The following is a 21,039-nucleotide window of genomic DNA, read 5'->3' on the forward strand; positions in this document are numbered from 1 at the left end:
ATATATTAACGTTACCAGTGTGCAATTGTCTGTTATTTAAAGCAAAACTGACGATTTTCAAACAACCCTAGATAACGTTAAGTCGAAGAACTGTGATGAAAACATTTAACGTTGACCTTGTGTAGCTTATGAAAATCAGTTTGAAGTTTAGTTCAAGTTTATCCGCCGGTAATAACACATTTGTGAGGATTTACTGTACAGCTTATTATGTCACTTCAGGTTGGGGGTCCTGACTACGAGTGACGTCAACGCTTACCCGACCAATGCTGTTAACGTGAACCTAACCACGGTGAGGGTCATCTTACCAGGCTGATTACATACACTCACCCCTACCCCCCATAACCACCCCTACCCCCCATAACCACCTCTACCCCCCATAACCACCCCTACCCCCATAAACCAATTCCCTACCTATAACCACCCCTACCCCACCCCCCCCCATAACCATCCTACCCCCATAACCCCCCTACCCCCTAACCACCCCCTACCCCTACCCCCACCACCCTACCCCATAACCACCCTACCCCCATAACCACACCCCCATAACCACCCCCATAACCACCCCCTACCCCCACCCCATATAACCACCCCCTACCCCCATAACCACCCCTATAACCACCCCCTTACCAACTACCCCCCCACCCTCACCCCAATCCCCCCCATCCCCAACCCACACTCTACTCCCCCAACCCACACCTCCCTCCCAACCCACACTCCCCAACCCACTCTCCCCACCCACACTAAATAAACGAAAGGAGAGGAGCGAACCGATATTGGTGAAACATTACGGAAAATTATCACTCTCAGAACTACCGACAAATTTTTTTCTTTCAGTTTGTTCAAACATTTTTCGTTTTTTTAGGTCACTGCGGAGAGAATCATTCCTCTCTCTCTCTCTCTACCATTACCCTGATCTTGATTCCCTTATTATAATTCACTGTTCAACACACGCAAGGGGACGGGGGCGGGGGGGGGGGGTGGCCTAAGCCTTAGCAGCCGGCCGTGTTCTTGAGTCTCCCCTGTGTTCATTCAGACCTCCAAAGCCGTGGGTGTGAGGGTAGCGTTGACAGGGTGAGGGTACTGTTGGCAGGGTGAGGGTAGTGTTGACAGGGTAGTATTGACAGGGTAGTGTTGGCAGGGTGAGGGTAGGGTGTACAGTGTTGTTAGGTCGTCTTTGCTGGACTCACTTACATAACCTTATATTCTAACACTCTTAATCTTTGTCGTCGTTTCGAATCTTGATAAAGCCACAATGAAATTTCCTACGTGAATTTTTTTTTCCCCACTAACAGCAATAATTGACATACTTAAGCACACTTCCTAGTCTAGTGGCAACAGCGGGTCACATATACTATCTGTAGATGGTCGACAATGGCTTGCCTCCTTCCCCACGTTATACTACAGAAAACAGTTTCATCGTCGGAATATATAGGGTGTCCCAGAAAAATGTCCCTGCCTCCTTCCTTGCTTGTTCCCTGCCTCCCTTCCTGCCTGCTCCCTGAGATACTGAGAGTTGGAGGGAGGTAGGGAGGAACATTTTTCTGAGACACCCTATATAATCGTTTTTACATACACGACGTTAGGTAACTTGCAGAAAACACGAAATAGGAAAATAAATGCGGTTTTAGTATTTCCCTATAATGGTCTGGTTGGGCGCGGTGTCCTTATCATTACGGTGTGTTGACGACAGGCGGGGAATTTCCAGTTCTCTTCTCAATTTCCTCTGGGCGCCGTAACATCCGTGTTATTGGTCGCTGGCTGAGCATTATCCCTCCTTCCCTCAGCCACTCCTCACCTCCCTCCCTGCCTTAATCCCCATCTTACTGCAGCAGCGCGCGGCCTGCCATCAGTGGGGAGGGTGACTTTCTCGGGTCCCTTGCCACCCCTAGTCTCCCCCCTCCCCTAGTCTCCCCCTTACCCCCTAGTCTCCCCCTTACCCCCTAGTCTCCCCATCACCCCTTGTCTCCCCACCACTATATTCATTACTTTTTAATGCTTTTATCATTAAATCTTTCATCGTTTCCTTCACTGCTGCCCCAACCTTTATCGTCGCTCACACTGTCTCCTAGGGCCTCATTGTGACCCCAGTGCCATTATCAATCTAATTGTTGCGCTGTAGTTTATTCCAGTTACTTAAATGCGTCAAGAGAATGCAGAGAACTTTATGGTGGTGGGGAAGTTTTTGGTGTTGGGGAACTTTATGATGCTGGTAAGCTTTATGGCTCATTTTTCTCTTTGACAACTAAATAAGATTGACTTATTTCGTCTTATGGGTTTTGTCAAAATGATCATTTTCAAAGGTATTTACAAGCAAAGTGCAATGCAAGAAAAATTTATTAAGGTAGATCCAATATTATTTTAAATATAAATAAATTCCATAACCAAAAATAATTTACCTGTGTTAAAACCAATGTGAAAGTCCACAGTAGTAATAATTTAATTAAGTCATTGAACACTTCATATTTAGTAGTTACTTAATTTACTTAACGAGCTAAAAGACCTAATTGTTGAAGGAGAAAAATACTTAAACAGAATTAAATACTGTTCTTCACTAACATAGTTTATTAGTTATTTTATTTATGATCAAATTTGGGACTTTAATGCCTCATGAGAGTTAACAATTGAGACACAAAACACAACAACTATGGCTTTCTCACCACAGAATTCAGTCGTAAAGATCTTGGTGTATATGAAGTTTAACAGCCAATTAGAGAACTCCACGAGTGGTAAATTTGCTCGCTAAATCATCTTTCATAAATACATAATAATTACTGAACAAGGCCTAGACGTTGATGTTATGAAACGACACAAGAAATGTCAGCTCAATCCGCGATTTTATTTTTTTGCGGTGTTATGAGGAATCGAGTGGTGGTGGCGACTGGTGATGAGTCAGGCAGGCAGCGAGGTGGAGCTGTGGTAGAGATGAGAGGTGGTACCGTGGTGGTCGTGAGTCAGGCAGACAGGTAGGCAGCAGGGGTGTCAGTGGTAGTAACAAGCACCCACCATACTTTAACCTGATGTTGCAGTACATAAGTTTCCAGTGTAGCGTTGTATCCAGTCGACGTAATCTGTAATGGTGATGAACAAAATGCAGAGTAAGAAGTTGGAGAAGGAATCTGATATTACAACCATGATAGTACAGTGATGACAGGTGTGATATAACCATGATAGTACAGTGATGACAGGTGTGATATAACCATGATAGTACAGTGATGACAGGTGTGATATAACCATGATAGTACAGTGATGACAGGTGTGATATAACCATGATAGTACAGTGATGACAGGTGTGATATAACCATGATAGTACAGTGATGACAGGTGTGATATAACCATGATAGTACAGTGATGACAGGTGTGATATAACCATGATAGTACAGTGATGACAGGTGTGATATAACCATGATAGTACAGTGATGACAGGTGTGATATAACCATGATAGCACAGTGATGACAGGTGTGATATAACCATTATAGTACAGTGATAACAGGTGTGATATAACCATGATAGTACAGTGATGACAGGTGTGATATAACCATGATAGTACAGTGATGACAGGTGTGATATAACCATGATAGTACAGTGATGACAGGTGTGATATAACCATGATAGTACAGTGATGACAGGTGTGATATAACCATGATAGTACAGTGATGACAGGTGTGATATAACCATGATAGTACAGTGATGACAGGTGTGATATGATAGTACAGTGATGACAGGATAGATATAACAGTGATGATAGTACAGTGATGACAGGTGTGATATAACCATGATAGTACAGTGATGACAGGTGTGATATAACCATGATAGTACAGTGATGACAGGTGTGATATAACCATGATAGTACAGTGATGACAGGTGTGATATAACCATGATAGTACAGTGATGACAGGTGTGATATAACCATGATAGTACAGTGATGACAGGTGTGATATAACCATGATAGTACAGTGATGACAGGTGTGATATAACCATGATAGTACAGTGATGACAGGTGTGATATAACCATGATAGTACAGTGATGACAGGTGTGATATAACCATGATAGTACAGTGATGACAGGTGTGATATAACCATGATAGTACACAGTGATATAACCATGACAGTGTGATATAACCATATAACCATGATAGTACAGTGATGACAGGTGTGATATAACCGACAGGGTGTGATATAACCATGATAGTACAGTGATGACAGGATGTACAGTGATGACAGGTGTGATATAACCATGATAGTACAGTGATGACAGGTGTGATATAACCATGATAGTACAGTGATGACAGGTGTGATATAACCATGATAGTACAGTGATGACAGGTGTGATATAACCATGATAGTACAGTGATGACAGGTGTGATAAAACCACAATGAATAAGTAATGAGTGACGTGATAAATAGTGTTATGGAACTTAGTGTTGCACTTGTAAGTAACACGAGTGTACATTTTAGATCAGGTGTACAAGGGTAGTACTAGTAACTTGGGTGTACATTTTAGATCAGGTGTACAAGGGTAGTACAGTACTTACTAGTAACTCGTGTGTACACTCCAAGATAGCCGAGACGTGCACAACCTATTCCAAACGACACAACACCAATGAGTTCATATATGCCGTTGTTGTTGTACACCAGCGGGCCTCCTGAGTCTCCCTGAAACAGATATTATTTTCCGTGAGATTTTCTGTTGAGCAAAATATTCCGGGTCGTCTCGTCTCACCCGCGTAAAGGTCTCGGCCCCTTGTGGAGGTGTTGGCTAATTAGTACTGTGTTGTCCTCTAGTTCCCCTTAATCATATATATTGACTCAATTAACTTTAAGCTGTTGTGATATTTAGTTGACCATCACAAAGTTAAACTATAATGACAGAAAACGTTGTTACACACACACGCAGCTTGGCACCTGTGACACACGTACACTCGCTACACGCCTCACTAGGGCTTCTGGTACCCTATAATCCTCTACTTCATGTTGTCACTCTCAACACAAACTTGCTTCACCGTTTCTTTCATTATTTGTCACTTAATATGAAACGAAGAGAGTATTATGCACTCACTTGGCAGGAGTCCTTGCCCTCTTCCCCGGCACACAGCATGGAGCTGGTGGGATTATAGTTTTTCTGGCAGTCGTTGTTTGATATTACTGGCACATCTACCTCCTGCAGGGTCTTGCTTAAACTTCCTCCTGAATAATAAAAGTATCATTTCAATAATCCTTTCAGTACTATACATAATAGGCAAGTGAGATTCATTCAAGAATTACCCCCAACTGCAATAAACTGTAACTGTTAATCTTATTTCATCGTTGAGTTGAGAGACGTAAAGAATAGCTGTCACCTTCACTCGTAGTGCCCCAGCCAGACACAGTGGCTGTTTCACCAACGTAGAGTCTGGTCTTATCTGGAGGGAGACACACTGGTGCTTGACCATACTTGGTGAAGTCCAATGGCTGCGTTGTGTGTAGCAGGGCTATGTCGAATCCGTTCACGGCTTCGACATAGTCTGCGTGGACTATTTTCTATAAATAAAGGTATTTGTATATCAATCCATATATTCCCTTAGCACAAAACATTGATTACTAATTTGGTAACTCAGAATATGATTATAATTTGAGCTGTACGTGTGTGTACAGTTAATGGTTTTGGGTTATGTATAATCAGTTAATATATGCAAATTACGTTCTGTTATGCAATAATTATTTCGTTCAATTATTTTTACTTCCAAATATTTTTTATTCTATTCATCTGTTTCGTTCTTGTCAGGTGGACTAAACAGTATATATAAAACACTTGAGGGACTCCAGATCTTTACCTGTAGTTTGTCTCATCCACTACAAGACAAACAGATGAGGGGTTTATGTTTACAAAATAAAAAGTAAACAAAAGGTAATTAATAACTGACATACAACTGACATATTAAAGTGTCAGTTCTGTTCAGCCGATATGCAGCTTTACTCACCCTATCAACTGCGTAGAGATATGCCGGGTCCTGGGTGTCAGTTCCGGTAGTGAAGTCGTGGTCGCCCACCAGTACTTCTATAGCATTGCTGAAGTGGTAAAGTTAAGATGGCATTTAATGTTGAAGTCATTGTATACAAAAGTTTAAAGTTATTGTACTCTAGGGAAATTATTCATCATATCCTGACGATTAAGTCTTGGCAGGGAATGTTTATCGTACTCAAAAGTATAATGTGAGTACTTACCTGTCAATGCAGTGAGCAGCGGTCAGGACCCAGTGGTTAGAAATGATTGATCCTCCACATATCAAGTTTTTGACGCCATCTGTTTCCCTAACTACCCCGACCTGCCATGGGTATTCATTGACAAGCGTTTCAGTTCCCCCAACAATGCGAGAACCCGTGTTGGCTTTCCCACACTCTGGATATAAGAGAAAGAAATCGCCTTCAGTATATTGTCAGCTTCTTAATACCTGTGTTGTCTATATGCCGGCTGGTCTGTACCTCTATTGGCTATATACATGTTGAACCATTGTAAGGTAGTGAGCTAAGTTTACAGGGTAATTATCTATCTAACTAACAGTTGCTTCAACAACTATGGTGATTCAACACGTTAATGAGTCATTCTCTAACCATATCAAGACTATTAGAAATATATGTATATATGATACAATTTTTTCTTGCCTTCAGGTTTATTTTTGCGAGGAACCCACTTTTGGATCACCTGAAGATCAACCATCCTAACGCTATCCTATCCTATCCTATCCTATCCTATCTTATCCAAACTAACCTAACCTCCCAAGGTGTGTGTGTGTGTGCGTTGTGCCTAGATGTGCTATAGAGGTTAAACGCCTAAAAAAATACTAATCACGTTATTATGATCACTTCAATTCTCTGAAGACCTTTTAACATATTAACAATAAAAAATAACAATTACAAACGAGTGATGTATAATATAATTTTTGTGAGGCAACAGTCATTAGTTGTTTTGTTAACGCAATTCTTGTTTGTGTGTTTTAATTTATAATTTTATCGAGTTCTTGTTTCACTGTACATAGCATATGGTCTCACGGTGTGTCCATTATGTTGATAAACTTACCACAGTTGTCGGTGGGAGTGGTGGTGGTGGTGGTGGTGGCGGCGGGGTGGTGGTGGGTGGCGGGTGGTGGTGGCGGGGTGGTGGTGGTGGTGGTGGCGGCGGCGGTTCCTGTGGGTACAGTAGAAAGTTTTAATTTACTTTGGATGTGAAATTAAATTGCTCAGGCTTTTGACTTTTGTCTTTAAACATAAACTAAGTATGGACTAAACTGAATGAGAGGAAGTAAGTGTGGAGAGACTGACATACCTGCCTGACACACCTGCCTGTTGTCTTATGTACGACGGCAGGTGTGTGACCCCCACACTCTATATCCCGAGAGAGAGAGAGAGAGAGAGAGAGAGAGAGAGAGAGACCACCAACATCAGGGCCAACACGACCTGACGTCAGACGTAAACAAACAAATAACTTCTATTAGTCGTGTAAGTCTTTGGATACTTGACCTAATTGCATCACTTAATTATCAATATTTATACGTTCTAAATTACTTCTATTTGTTATTTTCTTACATCAAGTGAAGATCCTTGAAACACTCGCCAGTGCAGCTTCAAGGTGTTTCTTACAAAGCTCAGGTAGCTTAATGGTGTATTCACCTTGAGAACGTTTCCTCACCTGTGTCTATATGAGCGTCCTCTTAATGGGTAATAATCTCATTACCTTCTGATGTTAAATGTAGACAAATGATTAACTTCCACTGATCCTTGATCCTGATCTTTGTCTCAACTAACAAGAGTGACTCGAGGGAACAGTTACACCTTATTTGTGCCAAGGTTCTACTCATCAGGGAGGAATGAAAACTTGAGGAGCAACAGCCTTAGGTACTCAACATCTCGCTAACATCCAGGTGGGAAAAGATCAAACAAACTCACCCGTAACACTGACGGTGCAGCTGAATCCTGTCGAGGCTCTTGATAAATTGGTTTTGAAAGTCGCCTTCACATAATTAGTGGAACTGATCATTTGAAAATGTTTCAAGGATCCACTTACTCTGTCGGGAAGATGTGAAGTTGTCAGTTGTTATTTTGATTGTTTTATTTTGTGAGATGGTTCTTATAAAATCTGAATCAGTTTAAGAAAATATACAAAAGTAAAATTAATTAAGATGTAGATTATTCCCGAGTTCCATTGGGTAACCAACAGGTAGATCACCAGGTTGGATAGTTTGAGTACCTTTGTTATATCCCCTTTGTTTTGCCCTGACTTCTATTTATACAACTCGATCATATCGCCCCTCACTCTACGTCTCTCGAGGGAGTGCAAATTAAGATGTTTTAACCTGTCTCTGTACTCAAGGTTCCTTATGCCCGGGATTAGTCTTATCATTCTCCTCTGAATTCTTTCCAAGGATTCTATATCTATTCTGTAGTACAGTGACCAGAACTGAACTGCGTAATCCAAGTGAGGTCTCACAAGCGCAAGATATAGTTTTAGGATGACCTCGCTAGTCTTGTAACTAACACTCCTTTTCATGAACCCAATTATTTTGTTAGCCTTGTTTCGAGCAAATACACGTTATTTGCTTGGTTAAAGATTCCTACTTATCATTATTCCAAAATATTTTTCACGGTCAGAAATATATTAAACGTTTTTCTTATATAAAAGTAAATCAAATAATACCTGGTGCGTCACTTACCGGGCAACGTTCCTTCTCCTCTTTGGTAGCCGAGGTTCTATGAAGGTCAACGTGTCTCTGAGTGTTTCAGTGGAGAATGGTTCACACGTTACAGTTAAAGTGGCGTCAGCAGCACCAGTCTGTTCAACGAGCACAGTAACATGACCAAAGATTATCACGAAAATAAAGTCTATAACAACGGTATACCTAATTATAGAGAGTGTGGACAATGTTACTAGAACCAAAGTCACACCATGTATGTAGTGTGTGTGTGTGTGTGTGTGTGTGTGTGTACATGGAAAATTGGGTGTGTATAGTATGCATACATGGAGATAAACAGCTCTTTCTTGTGGACGGGAAACACCATAACAAAACACAACAGAATGACACACAAGATTGACACGTTGAAGGAGGTTTCTCTGAATTCCGGCGTCCATAGACTCTTCCGAGGTAAAGGTTTACAAGAGAGAGAGAGAGAGTATAGGAAGTCGAGAATAATCACTGACCTTTATCGAGTAGTGTGGGTAAAACTAGGTCAGTGTGTCTGTGTTTCTGAGGTAAATTATATCATAAAAATTTATTGTGTGTTATAATCTTGATACACTTTTAGACACTTGCTTACACGATACACTTATAAACTTATAAAATTTCGAACGTAACCTAAAAGGAACATAACACACACACACACACACACACACACACACACACACTCACCTTGAATTTCCAAACACACGTATGGCTGTTGGGATATTGGTTTGGATAATTCATCGACTCGAACGCAACCACGTTACCAGGCTGAAGAGATATGGTGTCGCCACACGCCAAGACTTCTGGAATAAACACAACCTGGTTACATGTCTCTCTCTACATGTCCAATCCATGAGTCTTCCTGCTTCTCGTTAACCAGAGGACATAGTATGACTAAGACACTTACGTCGAGTATTGGTGTTGCCCAAGTCCTTTGGCTGTGGTCCGTCAATAAAGAAGTTGTCAGTAGGCACAACAGGTGGCAGCAGTGTCACATTGAGTAGCCCTGAGAACAGCTCTTGACGCTCCTCGCCCCGTGGGGCACTGATATGTTGCCCAAGGTCCAGCTTCCTGACATTACCATCAAACGACTTGGCCTCACACTCCAGCCACACACACTAACAAAAATAAGATAAAATAATCAGAATCCATCACTAGTGACTGGCGGGGGAACTAAACACGTTATACGAACATTATTAAACCTGAAAAAACAAAACACATTATTAAAGTATTTGTGAACTTGAAGCAATGTTGACACCAGTACTTAATATTATACCACGTTTATTGTCACCACCACACACACACACACGAAAGGTTTAAAAACAAACTTTAGATAATGTTAGCTTCAAGAGTATAATATTGTCACCAACTACGGGCCAATTGTACAGTATCACCGTACTTGTTGGTGTTAATTAGAAAACTTACCACAGTATTTACACTCTTCAAATATATTACTGATCATATATTTACTCTCACGGGGAAGTTCAAAACCAAAATTAATATTGATAATTATTCTTTGTGTTCAGGTGGCACCAGAACTATGCCCCAAGAGGCGCTCATACGGACGATTAAGTGACTGAACAGATACAATATATAATTACTGAACACTTGAACCGTGCAGACAGAAGGACTGAGAAAGGAACGAACACCCATGTGAGTTAAAGCCGAGACGAAAGAACGATGACAGCCAAGATGAGCCTGACAGACTGCCTCACTACACGCCTGACAATACCATACAGTGATGATACGACTTCCTTGTGGGTGTAGGGACATAAGTGTGGTGGTGGAGGGTGACAGCCTGTGTGATGGAGGGTGACAACCTGTGTGGTGGAGGGTGACAACCTGTGTGGTGGAGGGTGACAGCCTGTGTGGTGGAGGGTGACAGATTGTGTGGTGCAGGGTGACAGATTGTGTGGTGGAGGGTGACAGCCTGCGTGGTGGAGGGTGACAGCCTGCGTGGTGGAGGGTGACAGCCTGCGTGGTGGAGGGTGACAGCCTGTGTGGTGGAGGGTGACAGCCTGTGTGGTGGAGGGTGACAGCCTGTGTGGTGGAGGAAGAGGCACTCACCAGAAGTGAGAGTGCTAACACCAGCTTCTGGGCTGTCATGGTGACGGGGGAGACCTTCTCTTGGTTATCGTGACGCAGTAAGAGAATTCTCTGGTGACGGAGGCGGTGCTGGTGACGGCCGTCCACTGCTGAAGGGGACCAGCAAAGATGGGGCTTTTATACACAGCTTCGCCTCCCACCTGTGCGTACACCTGTGTCGTAAAACCCTCATACTGACTACATACTGACTAAGGATTCACATTATGTAATCAAAATTGGTTTAACTTTCAACAATGTTAAATATCCAATTTCTTCAAGTGATGGACAGAACTATTAAGAAAATGAGCAGCGACCAGCGTGAAGTAGAGGGCTGATGTAGAGATAAAACCGCCTGGCGTTACTCCTAAGAGAAAAAAATATTAAAAGTGTCGAATAATGAAGGAGTTAGCAAGAAATGGTTTATTAACATGGTGTTAGTCACACCTGGTACAGAAACATGTGTATGTACAGTATATGCATGGTAATGTTAATTCACCTTCTCAGCACTTAATAGAGGAGGAAATAAATCTTCCTTTTAGCTCGTAGACTGAGACAAGTACTTCATATATCACTTCAAATTCCCGAGTATTGACACACGCACGCTGTTACATTTCGGTCACCTACCCTAACTTAACCTAACCCTTGGTCTCCCCCGATGGATATAGTATTACGTTGTCATCTTCGGGTTTCTACTATAACTTGATAGGTTTAATAAACATGTACTGGTAAGGTAAAAAAGTTTCGGGCAATGATAACATACTGAATGAGGGCTCTTGGGTGTTAGAAAAATCCTTAACTTTACGGAAGTCAAAGAAAATGATGACGGGACAGTTTGCAGCAGTCCAGTAATTACATTTAATATACAGAAAAGACGTCATAGTTGCAGATTAATGGTTCTGAGCCAAGATTTACATTCATTCGGACGATGTCTTATGAATGGAGCGATTTCTACCTCATTAAGTCTGGAAGAGACGTGAGGGGAGTTCTGAGGCCGATCAATATACAGATGTGCAGTAAAGTGTTTCGCTATGGCGCCACCCAACACGAGTATAAACAACGAATATAATCGATTAAATGACCATAATTATTTTCTAACCCAACAATCATTAATAATTATAAATGCAATTAACCTTCTTCACAATCTATTATACAGTTAATGAAACATCTTTGTAAACTTTACTTTGACGTTAATATTCTACATCGATATGAAACTTTTAACTCACGACTATTAAATCACTCGTGTTGGTTATGTATCCCCGTCATCATGTTAATATCTCTACCACTACGAGTAATAAGAATAGGATTGAATATTTTACCTCATGGTCCAATATGGCGGACGGAGATGTTCCTACCGTGACCAGATATTCCACAACACAACATTATGAGCACCAATTGGTCTACACTCCCCTACAGCGTCTCCTCCAATCACAGCTTAGTTTATTTGTTATTACTGAGAAGGTCACACAGTTAACAGCCATAGACACGTGAGCTAAGTTTTCACAGGACCAAGTTCACTACCACGGGCGTCCCCAGCTTTACGATAATTCGAAGCTCTTCACAGTAGATCAACACAATACCTGGTGAGAAGGAGTCCCACCTCACACTCCCTTCTTCAGGATAACACTTGGGTCTTTAACCTGCCAGGACCTTCCCCGCCCTCTGCCTCGCCCTCTAAGGTGATGGTGTAGCCAGCTGCTTCACCGCCTCCTCCACAAGACAGAGTAACTCGATTATGCCAATTTATTTCTTCACGTCGGGGAGAGCTGGCTGATGAAGGCGTCTGATACAAGGCGGGGAACCTCTCTCTCTCTCTCTCTCTCTCTCTCTCTCTCTCTCTCTCTCTCTCTCATTAACTCCTAACATATTTAGTAGTTGTCAAAAATATTCAGTCATATTCTGTTTTAGGAAACGGTCCTATACCTACAGACGTATACGTGAACACTGTACAGTACCAACAGTATATATGAGACACAGCAGACCTCGCATGCATCTTAACTCACTGCTGAGACAACATCAGTGTCTTAATGCCCGCCACCCATTACGTCATGCTCTTAATTACTCATCCTAACGCCTACTATTAGTTGTTATGAAACTCAACTATAACGAAGGCATCTTTGACAGTTCAGGAAAAAGACTGAGGAAGATATTGTTGAGAGCACCGACACTCCCTCCCTCCAGATATTAATGTTAGTGAGAACTTAATTTTCAGCCTCACGTGATGGATCGTTCTCATTCACTTTCGTTATTTTCTCTGACGATATTAATGGTTTTCGTTTCCCTCCTGCAAAATATTTGGAAGCGAAGATTATTTATTTTTATTAACCTTGTAACTAATACTTTGTTCATTATAATAAATAGTCTTTTGGAGTCTATCTTCTCCTTTGTCTCTCTCCATCTCTACTTCCCCCCCCCCCTCCTTCCTCATGGTTGCTAGTACACTTGCATACCACCCCAAGCGTAGTGTCGTGGCGCCAGTCTGCCTACACTCTCCGCGTCTTTCTCCACCACAGCCACACAAACACGCAGATAAATGTTGCAGTGTTTGCATGATATCACAGTTATTTTTCCACACTTCACATTCACTTAGGACTGTAGCCATGTTATTTTCATTCGGTCCGTGATAGATTGTCCGTGATACATGGTCCGTGATAGATGGATTCTCACCAAGACCATGTATGAACAGGAACTTCCCTCAGATATATATTTCCGCGACCCGACGATGTGATGCGCCGACCTCTTGCTTCACCGACCTCTTGCTTCACCGACCTCTTGCTTCACCGACCGCTTGCTTCACCAGACGATTTTTTGGAGAGTGAGAAAAACATTTGAACGACGGCGTGTATAGTTAGTGTACTGTGAAACTCTCCACCATTTACTGTAGCTCTCACAACTCTCCCATCACTGTTATAACTCTCACAACTCTCCCATCACTGTTATAACTCAACTCTCCCATCACTGTTATAACTCTCACAACTCTCCCATCACTGTTATAACTCTCACAACTCTCCCATCACTGTTATAACTCTCACAACTTTCCCATCACTGTTATAACTCTCACAACTTTCCCATCACTGTTATAACTCTCACAACTTTCCCATCTTCCACTGCCGCTCCGGAAATTCCTCTCTCAGCAACTATAGAGCTAAAGTTAGAATTGTTTTTCTTAGACGAAGAAAAACGATTGAGATTCACTTTCCATGCGTGTCAGTGAGTTGTCCAAGATGGTGATATTTTTAACCTTGACGTCTAGCTCTTGATAGATGATATTCCATCCTCACCAAAGTAATAAATACATGAAAAGACTCCCAGCGAGAACTAGAGCAGCGCCAGAAGATATGCGTGGTGTTGGTGTTATGTCATTACTACAACTCATTTAGCTAAGGTCTTTTAAATGCGTGACTAATTTAATAATTACACTTGTCGAGGTTAAAATATGAGAAACAAACACACAGACACCCCATGTTTTGTGTTTTTCTCGTGTTTTGTTCATAAACACCAACCCATTAATGTGTGAGTCAGTGTATACGATTGGCAATGGTAGTTATGGTTGGTCCAGCTGACGGCTTTGGCCAGAGGTCAGCCACGTCTAGTGTAGGAGGCTGTGGTCGTAAAATTTTTCAACTTCTTAACCACACACACACACACACAGACATAGACGCACACAAACAACCCCACACACAAACACCCAGACACACAGTTACACACACACAAACGCCCCGACACACAGTTAAACGCACACACACACGCCTCCTGCACACACATACACACACGCGTACACAACTTCAGCAGAACATTCCTGTGCTAATATTCATGGTCTCAGAACCTCATATTGTGAACTTTTCATATGATTCTCGTAGTTTTATATTTCTTTGGATCACCTGAAGATTGGAACCTCAGTTTATTTCACATTAACATCACCTAACTAAAACCTCAGGTAATGTTAGAGAATTTGATCAGGTAAAATAAGCTGCGGTTTGATTACTCCTGAGGTGACCAAAGGGTTGTAGGTCAGTAAGTGGAGTGATTCGCTTGTGTTACTAGAGAAGGTCAGATTTTAAAGGTCAGCTCCTAATATGTAAATCTGAAGTGTATGTATTGTTTGTTTACAGAGAATGGCGGAGTAAACAGTGATGATGATGATTCTGTTCCTACGCTACGAGACTAAGTTAAGTCTACCGATTGAACAAGTACGTGTGTTATGCTATGCTATATTTTCCCACTTTTATCGCTTTCTTCACTTATCTTCCACCAACTTCTGTATTATCTCTCTTTATTTATCTGGTATTTCTAAACATCTTCATTTATTACACACATAACTGTTGTCTTCTCCCGCCTCTCGCATCACTTCAACGTTAGCATAGTCTCCTTCGCAGTAAATAACGTTTCTGAACTTTTCTGATTCGCTGAACACAAAACTAGAATCATAAGAAAAAAGATAAATAAATAGACTCTTTAGGTATCTGTTTCTTAACCAAGGAAGTGTGGAGTTGACCCGGATAGCTCCAGGTTTTACCATTCTTTTAAAAGTGTAATATGAAAGCATTATTTTCTCCTCAGCCAGTATTAAACCCTCTGTGGAAGAAAGAAAATGGTGTAGAAGATGAAGGGGAGACTTTTTTATTATTATACTTATCATTCTTTTGTTTGTGTGTAGATCAACGATGCATAGAAACTTAAATAAAGAAGGGAAGAGAGGCAGTTGTAGGATAAAAATGCAAGAGAAAGTTATTAAGGAAACAAGATAAATGGATGTGTTTATGTATGTTTCGGTCTTTGTCTGTCTGTCACAAAGAATTCCCAATTTTCATAACATCAAGGTGACTTAAGCTGACTCAAGACACACGTTAGGTTAGGTTAGATTAGGTTAGACCTGATCACAGCATAGAGAATTCCGGCCTAGTTAAAATAACAGTAAAAGATGAAAGGTGTCTACTGTATATTCCAGTGCCCACGTCCCACCCCCCCCTCCCCCCCAGATTTGCAAGGGGTTCGTCTCTGTATGCGACACTGAGAGATCTAGAGGGAATATAGACGTTTGATGGAGGATATAGGAGAAGCAGGGAAGAAAAATAAAAGAGAGGGAGTGAAAAGAAAGATAGAAGGGAGAGGAAGAAAGAGAAGGATCAAGAATAAGAGAAAAGGAATGATAGAGGGGGAAGGGACTGAAAGGGAGAGGAAAAGACAGAGAAATTAACACAGGAACAGAAAAAATAAACATGAATGTCTGGTTGCAAATTATAAAAAAAAGTTATTATATTTCTAACTATGAAAGGTCAATAGGCCTACACATCTACGTACAGTATTATTGTTTTGTTTTTGTTTTTATACTAAATCTGGTGTAGCTGACTAAAACTGTTCTGAAAGTTAATGTCTGAGAAACAATTTTCCCTCCTTCATGTAGTCCTGGGGGAAGAAAACATATAATTTTAGTTTAATTCGTCCTTACATCTTCAATTATAAGGAAAATTAATCATACGAATCTTTGACAAATTGAACACAGATCAACAATTCAAGAATGTCCACTGCCCAGGGAGGACACACACACACACACACACACACACACACACACACACACACACACACACACACACACGCAAATACAGAACAACATAACGTCTCCATCATACAACAACACCCTGTCTTTTCTGTTCTTACTGTAATCTAATTCCTCCATATAAATTCCCAGCCAAGACCTCGCTCACCTCCACACCAATAATAAACAACCCTGGAACGTCTGTGTTCAGTAGTGTTGCATCTCTTGCCGGTCCGTGCCTAATGCAGTTACAGTTTGAGCTTAGTCTTTTTTTTCACTATTTCCTGTCCAGACGTTTAGGAAAATGAGGCAACTACCACAATTTAGCTCGGGTAAAGTTTCGCCAGCTGGAGGGTAAAGCCAGTTAGCAGAGTTCAGTAGTGGCTCAAGAGGGAAAAGTTTTTAAGGTTCACGGGCTACCTAACTCCTAGCGAGCGCTGCCGTGACCCACACTGCTCTGGGGCAGTATGGGTTCATGTCTCACTATCTCACACAAAACTTACCAAACTGTTTGTCATAATTTGCTGTGTTTGTGTTTTACAGTTTTCATTTATCACCGTTGTCTCTTTCGTTCATTCCTTTTCTTACTGTTTTTTTATCGTTCATTATTTATCTCGTTAGTACAGATAATAATAGATTCATAAGTGGCTGTTTTAGAGAAGAAATGTTTCTTGTTTTCTCTCTCTCTCTCTCTCTCTCTCTCTCTCTCTCTCTCTCTGCAACAGTTCAGGTAAAATACAGTGTTTACCAGTTCCCGCCCATCAGCCCTTGCGACTCACACACACACACACCACTACGCTACGTTTACTGCCTAATGTCTGGATAAAGACGTCCATGTACCTATGCTGACAACCTGTTTCACTATGTGGGGTACGAAGATGCATTGCCGTGTCGTGGGCGTGTGGATGAACACTCGCGGTGTTGTGGGCGTGTGGATGAATACTCGCGGTGTCGTGGGCGTGTGGATGAAGAATACTCTATTTTATCAAACCGACCAAAAACGGGGAGAGAGGGAGAGAGAGGGAGAGAGGTATACCCCACTCCTCAATAAGAATGCGTCACAAACATATCCTCTTACCTTCCTTAGTTAACCCAAGCCTAGTATGAGAGTGTCGATATTGCATGACAATATCGATCCGTACTGAAGCTGCTGGGCTAGTGGAGCTATTAAGGCATGTTCTCAGCTGTGTTAAGATGATATAAACTAATAGACTGCCGGTGATTGATGGCTTTGTGTGGTGGTGACATACAGAGGCTGGGTGAGGTATTGATAAGGTCTCCCGCAGGTCCGACACTGGGGGAGAACCTGAAGATTATTTCACCTCAAGATTAACCACTAACGCTTACCTTACCTTACCTAAAACTAACCTCACCCTTAAGGTAGCGTTGGGGAAATAAGCTGGAAACTAATCTTATCTTGATGGAAACTAGAGTCCTCCTATCTTAATCCTAACCTCAACTAATCTAACCTTTCCTAATCCTATCCTGGTTTAAGCCACACTGATGCTAAATTAATACTGTGGCTGCGAAGTGGATGTCTTAGTGTTGTAACAAATGACCACTAGAATTGTGTATATTTCCTTACTCTGTAATTGGTGGTTAGTGGATACATCATATTCTAAGACAATGGTTCTTTTGCGTTCTACAATGTGTCATTATTTCACTTAGTTGTACTGCGGTAATGAGGGGTGAAGATGCTACTGGATGGCAGTTCTCAAAGATAGGATAGGCCGTGAATGTCCTACACACTCACACCAGCTTCACACACTCACACCAGCTTCACACCCTCACACCAGCTTCAAACAGCCTCACACCAGCTTCAAACAGCCTCACACCAGCTTCAAACAGCCTCACACCAGCTTCAAACAGCCTCACACCAGCTTCAAACAGCCTCACACTAGCTTCAAACAGCCTCACACCAGCTTCAAAGAGCCTCACACCAGCTTCAAAGAGCCTCACACCAGCTTCACACATCTTCACTACCTCATTTCCTTACAGAATCTCACGTACATAAATTACCACAATCGCCACTTTCCTACAAGAAAAACTATACATTAATTTGACAATTTTTGTATTACTTATTAAAGACCAAGTTACACATTTTGTTCATACATTACACAAAATTTATTCTTATTTTTCTAATTATCTATAACGTAAAATTCCTTTTGCAAAAATTAACTTAAGTTGTATTATGTGATTTTTTTTCTATAGCTAAGGTTAATTCCTTTAATATAACTCTTGTCCTCAATTAATTAGCTACATGATAATTATTCTATGCATAATAATAATAATAATAATAATAATAATAATAATAATAATAATAATGTATTATTATTACTATCATTAACTTTATATCATTTTTATTATATGAATTATCTATTTTATCTTTAATATCTCTATTATCCATTATTGTTATATCATTATCATTTTATTATCATTGTCATCAAACGAATCTCGAAAGTTTTATCTAAAATATTTCTTCTGTAACGTTTCCCTCGCAAATGACCTATATATTAATGTTATTGTTATTGTCATCCATTTAATTAAAGTGATACTCTGTTGTTCTCTTTAATACTACGGTAGCACCTTTAAACTCATTCAAAGTCATTTAATTCCCCTATTTAATTTCATTCAAAGTCATTTAAGTCCCGCATTTAAACTCATTCATAAACTGTTTTTACGTCCGTTTTCTTTAATGTTATAAAAGAAAATGAAACTCTTACAAGGAGGGACTTAATTAACTTTTTATTGTGGTTGTAAGGTAATTATTTGGTAAATTTGCAGTTTCACTACCAATTGGGTTTTGACCAACAATCTAGATTTAACCCATGGTATTTTGTAATTAATTCGAATTTTATCTTCGTTTCTGTCGGAAATGAGTCGATTTTGAGTTATCACCACCCTACATAAAGCCTGACCTAACTAACCAAAGAAAACTACCTAACCTTAGCTAATTTCCTAGCCGGGGGGCGGATCCCTCGTCATATTAAATAAAAAGTATTTATTTTTATATATGATATCAAAGAAAATAACTTTGTTGTAGCATCATGTCGTAATTTTAAATTTTTTGGTGGACGTGAGAGGACTACACTCAGACCAAGAGGATATCATGCAACAAACTTTCTGGTTGTGTAACCTTTCCTGGCCAAGGCAGAAAGAATATCTCAAGAAATCTCATTAATATTCATGAACTTGGTGCGCATGCATAGCAAGTTCCTCAGGAAGGTTTTGCTCACTGAAGGTTTGTCACACGACACGGGTCAGTTGTAAACAGATGACACCCAGTGACTGCAGATTTACGTTAATTACCTACTTGAATTTACCATCACGGTTATTATCCATTTGAGACGGAAGTGGTATTAGAAAAGGTTGTTGCAAGTGACGAGATATAACTTCTGGTGAACCCAAAATTGCTCTAACCCAATTGGGAGGGAAATTTCAATATCAATTATTTTAATTTGGTGTACTTTATTTTATTTTATCCTCTTTGCCACTGATCGGCCTGTTAGCCGCTTGGGACGTTGGTCACGTCTCTGTTAGGCACTGACACTGTGGGTATGTATTGGCTCTCTGTTATGCACTGTTGACAAGCATGGGTGTCTGCAGGATTTTTTCCAGGGGGGGCTGCAAGATAGCAAGAGAAGACCTGACATAGGACTTTATTCAAAACAGGTATTTAAAAGTATGATAAAGTAAAATCGAGTTACTTTTGAGTTGTGTATGATCTGCAATATCACATACTGTATCAGTGTTACCACCAAATATTAATCACTAAATTTTTCATAAGAGTTGACCTTAAGCATTAAAAACTAAAAATAATTAACTTGATATCACTAATCCAGATGATCCAGTGATGGCCAATGCTAGTTATCTGTCATGGTGACTTGCTCATAACATTAACAGGGTACTTTCAATGGTTAAATAAATACTACGGGTGGCACTTACCAGCTCCAAAATGATCAATCACATTTTTAATGAAGGCTTTCTTTCTTTCTATCTAATACCTTCTGGCACTCTGAACATGCACAATCCAGACAAGGATTCAGTTGACATTGTTGATGGAAGCCATATCTTGACACGTCACTGCGTACCAAATGACCGCTCTACTTCATAAGGCTTCACCGGGATCAGATGCAATTTTCTTCTGGGAATGTTGACGCTACATCCACATTTGAAACCAGGGCTGTGACTCCTCAGCAAAATTATTGACATTGTACTTTTATTTTAATCCTCTTCGCCACCGATTGACTCGTTAGCCGCTTGGGCAATCAGTTATATGTCTGTCTGTCTGTCTGTTTGTTATGCACTGTTGGCAAGTACTGGGCATGTACTGGCTCCTGAATGTATCTGTATCTGTGCCAGTGTTGGTAAAGTTAGGTCTTGAACGAGCTCATACTCAGGTTTACTGGACTTGTGACTTCAAATTTGAGCTGTGACCCCTTGTAGGTTGGACGTCCACCAAAACCCTTTCAAGCTGATGACTATAAAAAAAAATAATAATTTGTGATGTTTAAGCCAACCTGTACAGTACAGTATCTATTTTTCCATCTATTTACTGGGTAAATAGTATACAAGACAGTATATAACATCAACTTAAGGATCAATGTCATTATATACTGTATGGACCAGTATAGGTGTTAATGTTGAAGAGCCATACACTGAGAAGCAGCACTGCACCTTCTTGTCTTGTCTCAAACAGTAAATAAACAGCTACATCAAGTGAAAAGCTC

General features: G+C 40.7%; 1 protein-coding gene across 1 annotated transcript; it reads right to left on the reverse strand.

Moving 5' to 3' along the window:
- Positions 1–2,316: 2,316 nt before the first annotated feature.
- LOC121855240 (proclotting enzyme-like) lies at positions 2,317–10,906 on the reverse strand. The gene is made up of 13 exons (XM_042350127.1): positions 10,759–10,906; positions 9,599–9,809; positions 9,379–9,494; positions 8,686–8,804; positions 7,922–8,040; positions 7,128–7,163; positions 7,056–7,094; positions 6,203–6,377; positions 5,959–6,046; positions 5,338–5,518; positions 5,058–5,185; positions 4,534–4,654; positions 2,317–3,068 (listed from the first exon to the last, which is right to left on the reverse strand). The coding sequence occupies exons 1-13, from the start codon at positions 10,795–10,797 to the stop codon at positions 3,010–3,012; spliced, it is 1,431 nt and encodes a 476-aa protein (XP_042206061.1). The 5' UTR covers positions 10,798–10,906; the 3' UTR covers positions 2,317–3,009.
- Between the last annotated feature and the right edge of the window lie 10,133 nt (positions 10,907–21,039).

Source organism: Homarus americanus, unplaced genomic scaffold (assembly GCF_018991925.1).
Source record: "Homarus americanus isolate GMGI-L3 unplaced genomic scaffold, GMGI_Hamer_2.0 scaffold60559, whole genome shotgun sequence".
Classification (NCBI taxonomy): domain Eukaryota; kingdom Metazoa; phylum Arthropoda; class Malacostraca; order Decapoda; family Nephropidae; genus Homarus; species Homarus americanus.

Coding starts and splice junctions, on each gene's coding strand:
- LOC121855240 (XM_042350127.1), bottom strand. CDS start 10,797: ATGACAGCCCAGAAGCTGGTGTTAGCACTCTCACTTCTG. Junction 8,805..9,378: donor CGTGTGTTTGGAAATTCAAG/GTGAGTGTGTGT, acceptor CTCGTTGAACAG/ACTGGTGCTGCTGACGCCAC. Junction 7,164..7,921: donor CTGCACCGTCAGTGTTACGG/GTGAGTTTGTTT, acceptor CTGTACCCACAG/GAACCGCCGCCGCCACCACC.